Genomic DNA, 16,543 nt, shown 5'->3' on the forward strand with positions numbered 1-16,543 from the left:
GTATAGATTTATACTGAAAGACATTTACTTAAAATGTTTCCTATAAAACTACATAAATAACAAATTTACAATACAGATACAGTTATGGCATGACAAAACAGAAGTGACCTCTGTTCAGGTAAAGCACTGTTATGAAGATTTGTAATCTAGTTTTACAAACTATGGGAGTCACAATTTAACAATCTTAAATTAAGGAAATATCCCCTTTAATTAAGGCTGGGAATATACTACACAATTTTTAGACTCTTAAGAGTTTGTAACACAAAATGCATTATACACTTGCTGACATTGTAAACGGTTACAGGAAATATAATAATATATAATAATAATATAAATAATAACATTATACACTAAACAGGTAAGGATTGCATCTACCGTCACGTCGTCGTTTCGAACATCAACTGTAACAGAAGAATGCACCTCATTGCAAGATGCATGAGAAATGAAAACAACATTTGGTCTAAAATCAGCTCAAAATATTAATCAAGCTTGACATCCTTCAAATGGGTAGGCTGAAGCTAGAAAATATGAATCTGTGCCCATCACGCACTCTGCATCTTTTTGTGAAAGATGTTACCTTGACTGTCCAAAATCTGCTGGTAAACTGGCTTTGACTTTTAGCAACTAGTGCCAGCTCCTTCAGACTGTTATTCAAAGCAACATCTGGACAAAAGTTACATGTTCAAGCCTTTATAAACAAAAATAAGAAACTAAACTGTGATGTTGCTTTGTTATTTTAAAGTCTCTATATGTGAAAAGACTGACTGCGCTTCTGTCTTCTTTTCCCTTCAAGCAGAAAAGAGAGGATTGCGCCCAACTGTTGCCTTTTAGAAAGCCCTTTGAGGTTGTACCGTCTAAAGTAAGTGGTGGTTCCCATGGAAATGGCTTGAAGCTGCTCAACTAGCAACCATCCCACCCAGGTCAGAGAGAGGAAGTTGAGCAGAGTCAGCAGGAGGACCCAGGTCTCTCTTCCTGCCACTGAGCTCCAGTCAGATAGCTGCAAGCCTGAGAGTTTCAGGTAGAGGTAGTACACCGCACAGAGGATGAAGATGAGGTGAGCCATTACCATAGACATGATGAAGAGGATGAAGATGCGATGGTTGTCCCGTCCCACACATTGATTGAGGAAGAGGCAGTGGTGGTCGTAATCTTGGATGCACATGTCACACAAACGGCAGTGTTTACAGTTGTCCACTTGGATCAGCTGAAAGAAAACAGCTTGTGCAGTTTTGAAATTTGTATTTTGATGACAACAATAATAATACATTTAAATATATATATATATATATATATGTATGTATATGTATATACATACGTATATGTATATATATACGTATTAGGGCTGGGATAAACGATTATTTTTTAAACGATTAATCTAGCGATTATTTTTTTCGATGCATCGATTAATCTAACGATTAATTTTTCGGGCCGATTCGATTTCGATTATCTCCCCATTAATTGACTACTAACAATTTATACATGTTGATTTACATATCTGAATGAAAAAAACATGAATTCCTTAACATTGCTATATATGTTTATTGCTCTTAAAATTACAAAATAAAAGACTGACTAAGAATGCATTACTTTGCAATTGTATAGAGCATAGCATTCAATAAAACCTTGAAGCCTTGAAAACACATAGCTTACTGAAACAAGCTTACTGAACACATAGGGCCTAGCTTACTGAAAAAAAGTTCTTCTTTCAGATGAAAATAACAACAACTTGATGTCTAGCATTCAATAAAAAAGTTCACCCAAAATACTTGTTTAGAGCAATTGAAAGAATACAGTAACCAATGTAAACTTTAGGGCTTTAAGCTAATACAGAGAGTGCTTTTCCAAAATAAAAATAAAAAATTTAACAGTGGGAGCCAGCAGCCTGTCATGGAGAAAAAAAAATCTCCGATTGCTCCACGTGAAACTTTGGCGTTCCGCCCTTTTTCTATCGTGTCTAATGATTTTGGTTAATATTCACGAGGGGTGGGGGAAGAGAGAGAGAGAGAGCGCTCGTGTAGTTTGAAGACTGTGAGTGAAACTGCGCGTGAAACTTTGGTGTTTCGCCCTTTTTCTATCGTGTTTAATGATTTTGATTTTGCACAAGGGAGAGAGAGAGAGCAAGAAGCGCTTGTGTTGTTTGAAGACTGTGAGTGCGCGCGCAGCCGGGGCTCTCTCTCGTACGCGCTCTGTCACTGTCACTCACCGATCAAATAAGGCTTTGACACCCGCCAAAAAAAAAGATCAATGCAGAAAAACCCCTGGATTGGTTATATAACGTTGGACAGAATGTTGATCCGGCCATCGCGTATATTCAGCGCACATAAGGTAAACGTTTTGCAAGCGTTTTTTAGAGAAATAAAAACAGGTCGACGAATCGATGCGCATATTTTGCGTCGACGTATTTTTTGCGTCGACGTCATCGATGACCTCGACGCGTTGTCCCAGCCCTAATACGTATATATATATATATATATATATATATATATATATATATATATATATTTGTACATGGGTATTTAACCATCCAACATGGTTGGTTCAACCATACAACCCTATAAGGAAAACATATTTAATGCTGTGAATAAATTGACTTCATCCTTAAATATGTCAGCAAACAGATTAAGATCCATTCCAAAATAGTTCCAACCCTCTCAGGTAAGCTATTTTGATCAAGTAAAAAAAAAAAAAAAAGATTCAGATACAGTGCTTGTCAAATAAGATCTCACCTCACAGTAAATACAGAATCTGTCCGGGCTCTTTCCAGCTTCTATTAAGTCTCCTATGCTGGAAAACTGGGAATCAGTGTCAGCTTCTTTGAGTTGTCCTGGGTTCTGGTTTAAAACTTTCCAAAAAAGTCCAGCGAGCACACAAAAATGGACAAGTGAAAAATTTAAGAGGGTATAAGCTGGCCAAAAACGTGAGCGGTCAAGGAATAATTGACAAGACATCCAAAAGATTTCAACTTTTGAAAGAGGTTGATGAAATAAGCTATCTGCAAAGGATATTAGGTAAAATTTTATAGAGAAAGCAAGCTATGGAATGAATTAGGCCCGCAGTCAGTGTTCCCAGGTAAACAGGGTTTGGTAACCTAAAGTTAAAAAAGGTCATTATGCAGTCATCATCCTTTATATTAGCAGTGATAAGCAATGCAATTTCAAATCATAACCCTCTAACCTTTGAAAGCTTTTCAGTCTATGATATTGAGAAAGAATAACTTTTGCCATGCAGGGGAAAAGCACTGCAGAAAAGATAGCCCCATATTCACCAAGAGCCGCAGCTATAATGAGAACAGCAGCCCCGGAGAGAGATGGTAACAGCAGCATCCAGAAGTACATCACTGCAGAACGGAACATTTCATGAGTTACAGCTGATCAATATCATTATACAACAAACCAACAAAGGAAAAGAAACAGTGATACCATATGATTCCTTAGGAATCCGATCTTTTGGTCCTTGACTGAAATACATCAAAATCCTGGAGAGCTGCCGATGTCTACATAAATATTAGAGGAAAGAAAGTAGATAATCTAATTCTGTTAACAATTTAAAACTCTGTTAATATCAAAGTAACAATAATCACAACAAACAAAAAATACAATACTGCATGAATTGTCAGTTTTTTTTTAAATGTGCCCTACTTAAAACTGAACATTAACTGCAGTGCAAATTGATTTTAATTAAATTATTTTTAATTCAATTAATTTGCAAAAAAATATCCAAATATCTTAGTCTGTGATAAATAATAGAAATTAATTACTTAATATTAATAGAGTCTTCACATTTGCATTGGTTCTCAACAGACCTAAATGTATTCCCTTGATTACAGAGGTCTAGAGGTGTGAGGCCAGTGTGGTTTTTCATGTGTAAAATGTGGAGTCCGGCACTCTTCAACAGTAGCCAGCACACATCAATCATGCCTTTCTCTGCAGCCACATGAAGTGCTGTCGCCCCCTGGTGGTCAGCTGCCTCTGGCGTGCATCTCTGGTTAAAGATTTAAAGCAAAAGTGGCTAAAAACCAGAAATTCAGCAAAAGGCATGCAAGCGCTTAATAAACTATAATTTTATTAAATACATATAAATAAACTGTGTTTCTGAAAGTTAAAGATTAGCTTTAAACCATATATTAATTTAAGACAATGACGCAGCAAAACCTATTACTCCAGGTCTCTGGGATGTAACACTTAAGCTGTGTCTCATATAGAAGGCTCTGTCCTCTGGAGGACGCATTTGAAGGCTGCATACGAAGGCTTAGAGTGTGGGTACATTGTAAATAAATTCTCATTTTTGGGTGAACTATTCCTTTAAGGAAAATGTAAATCTTAGGAAAAGCAGAATTTTAACTAATTAATGCCATTGTTTTGGTTCTCCCACTAGGAATAGTAGAAGTGTAAAACCTGGTTCTGAAAGTAAAAAATGAAAGAAATGCAATCAATTTCCACACTGATAGGAGCAATTTATAGCAATTTTCAGACATTCTGCATTTTCCTATCCAGTTGTAAGAGAACTACAAGCAATGCTGTAAAGTAAAGATGCTTACATTAGCTCTAAGGAGATAGCGGACTACGTCAGAATTGCCTGTGGAAGCTGCTAAATGCAGCGGAGTGACCTTAAAGTTATCGGCATCTGTGAAACGGAACATTCCAGTCTCCCACAGGTACTGCGTGGCAATACTGAGAAAGAAGAAGAAAGAGAGAAGAACATATAGAAGAAGTATATTTGAGTATGCAGTAAACACCAAAACAAAACTACAATTCTTATAATTCTAATGTAATAGGCCCAGTTACTTACACGCTTCCACCACCCACTGCATGATGAAGAGACGTTTTCCCTTGCTCATCTACTTTGTTTAAGTCTGCACCGTGCTGCATCATTTTGTGCATGATATAAATATTGCCATTTCTGTTAGAATAACACAGTACAGTAAGCCCTCTTCATAGGACACTGGTATAATGATCTTTCAGGGGAAGCAAAGTTTATGATGGATGTTTTAATTAAATTCACAAACATAAGATAGATGAGGTCTCTTTTACCTGCAAGCAAAGTGAAAAGGGGTTTGTCCTGCATCACAGGCAATGTTTGGATCAGCACCGCTGTTCAGCAGTAGCTCAGCCATTGGCCGGTTTCCATGGAGAGAAGCAAAGTGAAGGGCTGTGAAACCTCCCCATCCTGCGAAAATCAGAATGTACACAAATATCATGGCACTATGAAAAGTTTGACTATCCAAAAACATGAGTCGACAATTAACATGAATATAACAGATCAGCTATAAAAGTTTATAGTTAAGTCAATTTGATTTGTATATGAATAAATAGTTATATTAATATATATATATATATATATATATATATATATATATATATATATATATATATATATATATATATATATATATATATATATATATATATATATATATATAATACAATACTTCTTCATTTTTTTGTCTTTATAATAGGCCATTTAGGAAACAAAACCAGTTCCATAATGACAAATAATCCAGGACATGACATGTTTTGTGGTATTATTTGGTTTGACTTTTACAACATTCTAGCCAGTCACATTATAGAAATCAATATTATGTAATTATAAACATATTATAAACATTTCAAAGACGTCAAAATGTGTTGACATACAGGTGTAATAACTCAAATTCTCTTGCTGAACAATTAGCCAAGCTCTTTATTTTCATCCTGTTTCCAGCTGTGTAAATAAGTTACATTTGAAATAAATCTAAACAAATAGCTTGCACTACATACTTAAATCACAACTAACATTTGTTCATAGAGCTCAGACGGCTCATTCCCTTTTAATCAACATTTCTCTATTTATTCATCATAATTTAGCAGTTACTGCAGCTTTCAGAGTATATGTCATTATGTCGAATGTCCTTTGTTTGTTTAATGACCGTGTTGACAATTTCATTTTACTAACAATAACTGTGTGTATATATATATATATATATATGAATATATATGAAAATTGTAGAGTCACACTGAAGGCATCAAGGGTTATTTGACCAAGAAGGAGAGTGATGGGGTGCTGCGCCAGATGACCTGGCCTCCACAGTCACCGGACCTGAACCCAATCGAGATGGTTTAGGGGTGAGCTGGACCGCAGACTGAAGGCAAAAGGGCCAACAAGTGCTAAGCATCTCTCAGGGAACTCCTTCAAGACTGTTGGAAGACCATTTCAGGTGACTACCTCTTGAAGCTCATCAAGAGAATGCCAAGAGTGTGCAAAGCAGTAATCAAAGCAAAAGGTGGCTACTTTGAAGAACCTAGAATATGACATATTTTCAGTTGTTTCACACTTTTTTGTTATGTATATAATTCCATATATAATTCCACATGTGTTAATTCATAGTTTTGATGCCTTCAGTGTGAATCTACAATTTTCATAGTCATGAAAATAAAGAAAACTCTTTGAATGAGAAGGTGTGTCCAAACTTTTGGTCTGTACTGTATATATATATACAATATATATATATATATATATATATATATATATATATATATATATATATATATATATATATATATATATATATTTAAAAAAAAAAAATAAATAAAAAAATAAAAATAATTATATATATATATATATATATATATATATATATATATATATATATATATATATATATATATTTTTTTTTTTTTTTAGTTCTTAAAGTACTAAAGTTATATGGTTATCAAGGTAAATTTGTCGAAGGGTAGAACATCTTACAAAGTGTAACAGGTAGCGGAAACAGATCGGAAGAAGCATGGCTATTGAAACATTGCATTAAAATGTATCGCACGTCTAGGCATTTTCTTTAATCGCGTGGCCATAAATAGACAATAAAGCGAACGATAGGTGGGTGAAAGAATGGAAAAAACCCCTGCTTTACTCGACGCTCCATTGACCTGAATAGGACCAGGAAGGTTAAAGTACAATCAGTACAATCTCTGTCATCATCTGTCACTGTGGATAAAAAACAGCGCCCTTTAAAACAAAAGACTGACCTTTTTGTTTCAAAACACCTCGATCCTCCTGCAATAAATGGGAAACTCGATCGACCTCCCCTCGTTGAATCGATTCAAATATACTATCGTTACTTCCTGAAGCCTGCAGCATTCTGCCACCATGTATTTACGTCTTCTGTAGGCTGAAGAAACTCTTGACTAACTGTAAGAAATTCATTATAAAAGATATATTAATTGTTCTGTTAGACTGGTGCAACGGAAAAGTCTACGTACACCATAATATCCTCCCGTTAGATTATCAGACAGGGAGGCAGCGATTCTGATAAAGCGTAAATACGAGGTATTGATTGAAGGGAAACTCCGCCCTCTGGTGGATGGGGTTTCTGTTCAACCGATGAACGATAGGCTCGGCGGCCCAAAATCTCAGACAATCTAATAAAAGATAATCATCTGAAATATGCAAAAGACTTAAATGCAAAGACTGGTAACTTATATTGTATACATATAACATCTTGAGAGAGAGAGAGAGAGAGAGAGAGAGAGAGAGAGAGAGAGAGAGAGAGAAAGAGAGAAAAAGACGTTTTAATTGTTTCCTTATGATGCAACCGTAAACGACAGTGATTGGTTCAGGTACACCAGCGCGGGGAAACGTCACAGATACCACATGACATAGACACTGATTCTGCTGTAGACGTCTTGGTGAAATTGTACACAATTGTAACGACACTGAAACTAAAATATTCTAATAAAAATGAAATAATCATTGTAATAAATAATATGACTCATGTTTCCTGGCCTACTATAATCAACTTCCATGCGCTAAGCCCCGCTAAATTCTAACAAATTTTCCCATTCTGTCTGCTCTTTTCTAGGTTGTCAACACGTGTTTTTAGCGTCATAGTTTCAAAGTACAAATGAATAATATACTTTAAATCAAATCAAAATATACTCTAAATAGTAGAACATTGAGTTCCATTATGCACACAGTTGAGGTTTGAGTATATAAACTGACTGTTTATACTAACAAAAGTTTAATAATTTAAGAAAGTCATGCGCTCAAAATAAGGGACACAAGATCTATTTTTTGTCTGACCGTCTGTACTGCAAGACAGTAAGTGTGTATTTGGGTTCATTTATTTATTTTAATTGTGTTTATTCCTAACTAAACTAGTCAAGAACTCGAATATAAAAATTTAATGCGATTAATACGCTCGTGACATTTTGACCTTTTGTGATGGATGATTTTACGATCGACAGATAAACGCGATACCATAGAATATACCATCCACAAAAAAAAAACAAGCACATAAGTTTGTTAAATGTGAAATGTGAAAATGACCTAAACATACGAGTCTATCAGTTAAATATCGGACGAGTGTTTAATCTATTTCTTCGTTTAGTCATTAGGGGATTTTTATTGTTCTTATTTTAGAAATGTTCTTTCTATTTTTAAACAGTTTCCATGTCTAGTCTAGTGCAATATTTTTGTGCTATCTTAAATTAACACATGATGTCACTGTTGCTCAACATTTTACGTATTTTCAAGGCCTTACTTAAAGGGAAATTACAATTCACTTTAAACATCACAAGGCATAGACACCATTTACGTTCCCTCAAACTCGTTTTTGATTGGTCAATTTTTTATCTCCTTTTTGGAAAAATATAACTCAAATCAGACGTCTTGCGTCAATGAAATCTTCTTCACTTGATCTTACTTTGTTTATTGAAGTGTTGAAAACACACACACACACACACACACACACACACACACACACACACACACACACACACACACACATATATAACGCAAGTCCTCCTTCTCCTTTTTTTCACTAGGAAGTCAGGCACATGACCAGGGGCAGCTGATGTCAGAGTATCATACTGTGCAAAGTTTAGTCAACCAGATTAGGAGGCATGTCTCAGCCGGCCACTCACTGAGTTCTGCGACATGGGAAGCCAGAGGAAAACCTACTGTCCAGCCAAACGTCTACGTACACAAGCCTAAGCAAAGACCTGAGATGCCACCCACCAAACAGCAGGTATGTGTGGAGTTACAGACTGACTAAACTGGAGTTATGCCTGGGGTTCATATTGGTTTGAAAGGACTCAACAGCCTCATTTTGACAGCTGTTGTTATGAGGTTGCGTGCTGTCATAATTCATTTGTATTTTCCATTTATGTGTATTCAAAGCATTTCTGTTGCTTGGAGACTCCACTTTCAGGAGGACAACATGATAAAGATAAAAATAAACAAGGAAGTTTGACTGATTTTAGTTAGATAGTTTGAAAGGCATGATTTGTTTGCCCTCTAACTAATTTGTTTGTATCAAGTTTAAACATTTCAGCAATAGAAAAGTCAACTATTGTGGAGCATTAAGAACAGTTACCACAGTCAAAGCTTTGAATAAAGTAATGAGATTACATTCATGTGCTGTATTTAGCTGTTGAGTGAATAAACTGGTGGGAATGTGCAGTGCAAACGTCATTTCTTCAGGAATGTGAATTGTCCTTTGTAGCAAAACAAGCTCATGTCTTGACATCACAAGATCCCATTAACACGTGAACAGCTGATTTTAAGTTACAGGAAAACCCTCCAACTTACTGCTGTCTTTTGGTAACAGAAAGAAGGCAGTTGCAGATTTGCCTTTTACTGAAAGTTTATTGACAGATGCTTCAGTTTCAATGTTTATACTATACATTCCTTTGCTGCAACTGTTTAATTTGAAATTTTTTTGCTTAAGTGTTTAATCTCAGCAATTAAGTCTCAGGTGTTTCACCTAAAATTATCCCATTTTTATTTATGTATCATTATTATTATTATTATTATTATTTTTTTTTTTAAGGAGCCAGTTGGAGAAATGGACAGAATCAATAAGGACAACGGGGAACTTAGTGCATCAGGAGAGAGTTCAGAGAGCATAGAAGTGAAAACTACACAAATCCAAAGTGAGACAAATGGGGTCCTGAAAGCACATGAGGATCCAGTGCTGCTTCTGAGAGATCAACTAACTCAGCTGGGTACTATGAGCCAACAGACACCAGAGCAAAGAGACCAACAGCTCACCCAACTTCTGCTTCTGTTCATCCAGGTACAGAAAATCAGTAAGAGTAGCGGAGGAAAACTGATTATTCAGTTGTTCAAACATCCATTGGCAGTCTTTCAAATATGATTAATTACGCACAATATATTTAGTTTATATCCAAATATATATACATCTATTATACACACACACACACACACACACACACACACACACACACACACACACACACACACACACACACACACACACACACACACACACACACACACACACACACACATGGGGGCTGGTAAGATGAAAATGTTTTTAAAATCCCAGTGCTTTTTTTTTATTAAATCATTCTGTATATAATACAGTAAAAACAGTAAAATAGTATTTCAGTAGTAATAAATTTTAACATTTAATAGTTTATTCCTATGGTGGCAAAATTACAGTTTTTCTTCAGTGTCACATGATCCTTCAGAAATCATTCTAATATGCTGATATGTTGCTCAAGAAACATTTATTATTATTATCAAAGTTGAAAATAATCATACTGTTTAATATTTTTGTGGAAAATGTGAAACATTTTTTCAGTATTGAAAATGATACTGTATTCTTTGATGAACAGAAAGAACAATATTTAATTGAAATAGCATATTTCATGTTAAAAAGTTACTACCCTGAAACATTGAACGTTAGTGTGTATATATATATATATATATATATATATATATATGTGTGTGTGTGTGTGTGTGTGTGTGTGTATATATATATATATGTGTGTGTATATATATATATATATATGTGTATATATATGTGTGTTAGGGTATTTAAACATTTGATTTATAATGTATTTTGGTCATATAATGTCTTAAGATCTTAAATTTTATATTATATTAGCTGCTCATGAGTGATTGGATGAATTATTTGTCCCTGTGACCGAAGCAGATTGGATCACACTGACACAGATTAAACTAAAATCTTGCATTTCCTGTTTAAATTCCAGAAGTGATCTGTCACTACATGTCAGTTTGTCTAGTTTGCTGCTGTATTGACAAACACACATGACCTAATGAAATGCAATCACGCTCACAGGCTTAGTGTGTGTGCATGTGTGGGGGTTTACACACATGTGACTGGTTGGCTTACACCTCATGGATTCTTACTGGGATTTAAGCAACCATAGGAGTAAGGAGTAAGGCACCACATCTGCTTGGAAAGGCACACAAAAGTAGGGATTAAAGTTGGGAGTTTTGAAATATTTACACAGCTTAGGGAAATGAAACTTGTGTTGCTATGAAAATATTTCATGTTGGAAGTTCGCCTCTGGTTAGATGTTTTTGTTTCTTCCTTGTGAGAAGTGCTGATAATGCTATCCGTTTACTATTATCATGATAGCCTTTGTGAGAAAGAAACATGTCATAAACATATCAAACCTAATTTATTGTGTTATTAATTATTCCACTTACTCTTTATAAGGTCTCAGAGAGCAGCAGTGTCCTTGATGATCTGGACCTCCAGGGCTTGGCGCTGCAGGTTGGAGAAGCTCTTGTCTGTCACATACAGCAGAGAGTGGCAGAAAAGCCTGCAGGTATCCAAAAATAACATTTGCAAAGGTGCAGTTGGCAGTGGCACTGGGGAGGTCACTTAAGGCCAAACAAAAATCAAACTGACATGTTGTTTTGGTGTTTGAAGGGAAGTTGCTCACTTCTTTATTTCACAAACATGCAGCAAAATAAATTGCATGATAATGTTGACCATCTTGCTATTACCCGTGTGATGCATTTGTGTTCATTTCTTATTATGGTGTTTAGTTAAAATGATTATTCAGAATGGATGTTGCTGGTGTTGAAGGAACGAAAACCTTTCTTAACTGTTGTGTGCTGATCTAAGATCAAATGGTTTTAATTGTGCTGTCTGTTGCTTTTATGTCTTTGTTCGAAATAGAGAAAGCTCGATATGAATTGGAGCAGTTTTTTCAGAGGTCAGAGGTCAGAAGCAACCAAGGATGGCTTCTGCTCAAATCAATATCTCTTTTGTCTAACAGAGACTCTGTAAGTTTTACTATTAAACCTATATTATATTTATGCAGTCAGCTCCATAATTACATTGCTATTGTTTTAATAATAACTACACATTTTAAAAATGTAGTTAAAGAGCAGTTCTGTTGCTTATGAATATTTACTCATGATGGCTGATTAAAAATGATTCCATTCAGTATAAAAGGTTACAAGTAATAAATAATTTCTCCTTTGTATTCAGGAAGTTGGCGTTATGATCAAGATAGGACTTCCGGTGTCATTAGTCAAGTGTCTGTACCTGTTTGTTGCGTTGCCTCCCCGAAAAGAGAGCTTTGTCTCTCGCAATGATGTCGAAGAGGAAGTCAAATGCTCTTTTCAGGACACTCTTACTCAGGTTTTTACATTTTTTCACATGTGTATTCGACATGTTTTATATTATGAATCAGTTACACCAAGAATGCACAACTTGGTGTAACCATCTAAAGGTTTTCCCATTAGCACTTCCAGTTTCAGAAGCAAACTTGCAAAAAATTATTTAGTTTTTACAATGTATGACCAAAGCTTGCATGCATATCTAAAATATGTAATGCACTGGTGTCAAACTAAGAAAAATATGTCTCTTTAAACCTTCACCTCTGCTCAGGTGATCTTGCAGCTGTGCAGGCATGTGCGTTTTGTGGAGGTTCTGCTGGAGACCCAGGAGCTTTCAAGCGTGATCATCTCTCTCACCTTACTGTGGGATCAGTGCAGCCCCTCATGGAGACAGCAGGCGTCTCGTGTGCTCAGAGCAGTGTCTGCTGTACAAGCTCACAACACTGTACCTGCACTGCAAGGTCAACAACTGCACAGACAGGCCAAATAAATGTATCTTATGAGAGCATTCTTATAAGATCTTAGTATTGTTTGTTATAGATAGTTTAAAAAGATTCACAATTAGTTTATTGAACAAGTACATTGGTGCACTATAGGTAATATCTAATTTTGTCAACAACTAAATTATTATATTTTAGATAAATATAGATATAGGCACTGTAAGCACATTGTCAGATGACAGTGATTTTGATTTACTTTCACATGATGCTTATTTGAATTACCTTGTTGTCTCAGTCCTCTGATTACATAACGTTTGTTTTATTTACTGGAGATCTTCATTAGGTCTAGGCAGGGCTTCAGTTAGAAAATCCAGTCAGAAAGTTTGACTGGAGACATCTTGTCTTGAAGCCAGTGACAGGAAGAACAAATCTGCAGGCTAATTTAGGGAGACTTAGTTCCTGAATTGTTGATGATGTTTATTTGAATTGTTAGTATAGACTTCAGGTACTTTCTACTACAAGTGTATTACTATTAACACTTATTTTGGTGTTTTGTTTTCTTTAGCTAGTAACTGCATGAAGATCTGCATCCAGAACATGCACAAGATCAGCGAGAACGTCCCTGGTCATGTTCTGTCTGAGGTGGCCGTGAGTGTTTTCAGCTTTGTGAAGGACTCTTATGCCGTCAGCCCTGCTCTTTTTGAAGAATTTGAGAACAATGACGGCTATGACATCTTTCAGACCATCTTGTTACGGTAAATTCATGATTTTGGGGTGGAGGGTCTTAAATATAATAGGGGACTGTCAATAAATTTTGCAGTTGTGAAAGGCAAACAACTGAAGACTTAATGTCTTTGATGCATTAACAAGTACATGTAGGTGGACCACCACCTTAATTCTTAGGTACTTTCCATTCCTTTCTGTTACTCTCTTTTTCTCTCTCAGTCTCAGCTCCCTCCTCCTGCAAGTTTCTTTTCGAATGCTGCAGAATTAAATAATTAAAGAGCTCGTAATGAGATCAGCAGTAAATTGAGCTCAATCACATTATTGATCATGCCAGCTCTCTCTAACTCACTGTGTCTGCGTTTCCTTGCAGCCAGGGTCACTGCAGGACAAGACTGAGCTCACTGAACAATGGCTCTCATTCAATATGCGATGCATACGCTCTTATTTGTTCGTAAAACCTGTGTGAAAACATTATTTTTTTCATACTTATATCCATCAGAAATTTTCATGTCAAAAACTCTTCTTATGCGCACATACTGTAAGCAAGAGTGCTTAGTGAATGAGGCCATTGATATTCAAAAAGTTGAGGGCACTAAGACGTTTTGAAAAGAAGTCTCTTATGCTCACCAAGGCTGCATTTATTTGATCAAAAATACAGTAAATATTTTGAAATATTATTTCCATTTAAAATAAATTGTATTATATATATTATAAAAAATATATATTTCTGTGATGGCAAAGCTGATTTTTCGGCCGTTACTTTAGTCTTCAGTATCACACGATCCTACAGAAATCATTCTAATATGCTGATAGGTGCATTTCTAATTATTTTCATGTTGTGCTGCTTAATCATTTTGTGGAAACAATAATTATTTTATTATTATACATTTTTTTGATTAAAAAGAATGTTCAAAAGAACGGTATTTATTTTAAATTGAATTTACATTGTAAATCTATTTACTATCACTTTTGATCAGTTTAATAGGTCCTTGTTAAATAAAAGTAATAGTTTTTATTTTTTAAACAATTGTACAGACCCTAAACATTTAAACAGTGGTTCATATATACTGTGTTTACTTGGGAAGGACATATTGACATATTTTTGCTCTTCTGCAGCTGTGAGGAGGAAGTGACAGAGAAGCACTTACTAGCCATTCAAGACCTTCTAGGCCTCATTGCATCATTCACACTTTTTGGCAAGGTTGAGCTAAAGGTCACCATATGTGTGAACAACCCCCAACTACCAGGCTTCAGGTTCGACCCCACTCTGACTAACGGTAAGCCGCCATGACAGACAGTGAGTGCCACTCTGCATCTCTGCTCCACCACCTCATGGTAACAAAACAGAAAAGGCAATTATGTCCAGGATGATGAAGTGTAGCTCTCCTCACTAACCCAGTTAAGCCACCCTGCATCCATTCTCCTCATCCATACGGCAATTCTCCATTCATCACCACCAGAGCACCTCACTTCTGTGAGAGAGAAAAACAGCCCCTTTTTTAACCTTTATTTCATTTGGCTTAGATGTGATTTTAATTATGGTTGAAATTCAATCTTATTACCCTCTGCAGCTATATTTATTTGCCATAAACATCAGATCACCTTTTTCCAAGGAGCCAATCAGTCTTTTTTATATGTTGATGCATTTGAATGTTGATATAGTTGTAAATGTGATTTAACTTCTTTAATGCATACCATTTCACACACTTTCGGAAAGCATAAGTGTGATATATAAGTGTTTCTCATTTGCTTGAGCTCATTGATGTATATAATGGCATCGATAATGCTGCTGTCTCACTATATACTTTTAGGAATGGCATTACAAATTGTTATAAATATAAACTACAAATTGTGTATTTCCAGTCATGTTAATTATATCTCAAATCAGTATTTATTAATATCTTTTTGCTGTTTCATTTAAATGTAATTGTTTTCTAATTTTATTCACATTCTTCACTGTACATTCATTTTTTTTACTAGAATATCTGTGAATAAAAGCTTAATTAGTTGTTTCTTTTTTCCCTTACTTTCTATATGCCTGACTTTCTTTCTATCTTCAGATTCGCCAGTGAAGAACCTCACAGCTTTCAAAATCATCCAGTCCTCCTTCTTGCGGTCAGGCAACACGGTGATCTGTGGCCAAATCCTGCGCACCATTCAGATGATCTGGTCTTGGGAAAAGGCTAACTTCTTCCTGCTGGAGTGGTCTCTGCAGTCTCTGGCTCAGCTGGCAGAGTGTGTGTGGCAGAAATCGCCACCTGTTCACCTCATTTTCTTCGAACTGCTTGAGAGCGTCATCCTCCAACTCTCCTACATCCCACACAAGACAATCAGAAAGGTCCAAGCTGTGTTGAAGCAGGGTTGTTCGGAGGCCTTCAACGTCGCAGCTCTGGACTGCTTCTACAGGCTCATCATGCACAGTGGATTACTGTCTGAAGTCCTGAGTGATGGAGGACTGATGGAACAACTGTTGTTTGAGCTTAAACGAAGGGCAAAGATAATCAGAAAGACAGGTGTTGCTGGTAAGTCTTTTTTGGTTTTCTCTGTACTTTGAATCACGAAAACAAGACCATTTGAAATGCAGATGCCTGATCTTGATTTGAGATCCTATTTATTGACAGTGAATGAAGTTGAGGAGAAGGCTGGCAGCTATGAGAGGAAGTTGACCACCAACATTTTAAATGTGGTTGCAGCCCTAGCCTTCCAGTCAGTCAGAAACACTGGTTAGTTAAAGTAATTTTCTTCAAAACAAGTATTTTTCGCTTAAAAAAAATAAAAAATAATTATAATTAAAGAAAAGTGTACTGGGGTATTTTATTTTTTTGTATATTTAATTGAATGTGTTATTTGTCATTTCTTTGTAAAAATGTACTGTGTTTGCAGTGTGTGCAGGCGATAATTAAAATAAAATAAAATAAAGTTAATTACTATTCAATTAATATAGATGTTTTTGTTTTTATATAAATTACTTTATAATAAATTTAAAAAATATAATT

The 16,543-nt window shown here is 35.6% G+C and overlaps 2 protein-coding genes across 4 annotated transcripts in view; one reads left to right on the top strand and one right to left on the bottom strand.

The window, feature by feature from the left end:
* Positions 1-389: 389 nt before the first annotated feature.
* LOC132156976 (uncharacterized) lies at positions 390-7,444 on the bottom strand. Its single transcript, XM_059566073.1, has 10 exons — positions 7,002-7,444; positions 5,031-5,166; positions 4,789-4,899; positions 4,538-4,670; positions 3,803-3,981; positions 3,420-3,493; positions 3,175-3,337; positions 3,006-3,088; positions 2,727-2,917; positions 390-1,204 (listed from the first exon to the last, which is right to left on the bottom strand). The coding sequence occupies exons 1-10, from the start codon at positions 7,111-7,113 to the stop codon at positions 746-748; spliced, it is 1,641 nt and encodes a 546-aa protein (XP_059422056.1). The 5' UTR covers positions 7,114-7,444; the 3' UTR covers positions 390-745.
* Positions 7,445-8,816: 1,372 nt separating this feature from the next.
* LOC132156977 (WD repeat- and FYVE domain-containing protein 4-like) overlaps positions 8,817-16,543 on the top strand; it is a 43,096-nt gene continuing 35,369 nt past the window's right edge. For 2 of the 3 annotated variants that reach the window (XM_059566074.1, XM_059566075.1), the window contains exons 1-10: positions 8,824-9,001; positions 9,806-10,051; positions 11,468-11,579; positions 11,936-12,042; positions 12,251-12,403; positions 12,653-12,842; positions 13,387-13,576; positions 14,664-14,824; positions 15,608-16,069; positions 16,169-16,270. In XM_059566074.1, the coding sequence (XP_059422057.1) occupies positions 8,828-9,001; positions 9,806-10,051; positions 11,468-11,579; positions 11,936-12,042; positions 12,251-12,403; positions 12,653-12,842; positions 13,387-13,576; positions 14,664-14,824; positions 15,608-16,069; positions 16,169-16,270 (1,897 nt within the window). In that variant the 5' untranslated portion in view covers positions 8,824-8,827. Of the gene's footprint in view, positions 9,002-9,805; positions 10,052-11,467; positions 11,580-11,935; positions 12,043-12,250; positions 12,404-12,652; positions 12,843-13,386; positions 13,577-14,663; positions 14,825-15,607; positions 16,070-16,168; positions 16,271-16,543 lie in introns of all 3 variants that reach the window. The other variant, XM_059566076.1, reaches the window with a different exon arrangement.

Source organism: Carassius carassius, chromosome 14 (genome assembly GCF_963082965.1).
Source record: "Carassius carassius chromosome 14, fCarCar2.1, whole genome shotgun sequence".
In the NCBI taxonomy this organism is placed as follows: Eukaryota; Metazoa; Chordata; class Actinopteri; order Cypriniformes; family Cyprinidae; genus Carassius; species Carassius carassius.

Excerpts from the sequence above, each read along its gene's own strand:
- LOC132156976 (XM_059566073.1), bottom strand. The coding sequence starts at position 7,113 with ATGCTGCAGGCTTCAGGAAGTAACGATAGTATATTTGAATCGATTCAA. Across the intron at positions 3,338-3,419 it reads GATTCCTAAGGAATCATATG|TGATGTACTTCTGGATGCTG; the intron begins GTATCACTGTTT and ends TCCGTTCTGCAG. Across the intron at positions 3,089-3,174 it reads AGACTGAAAAGCTTTCAAAG|GTTACCAAACCCTGTTTACC; the intron begins GTTAGAGGGTTA and ends TTTTAACTTTAG.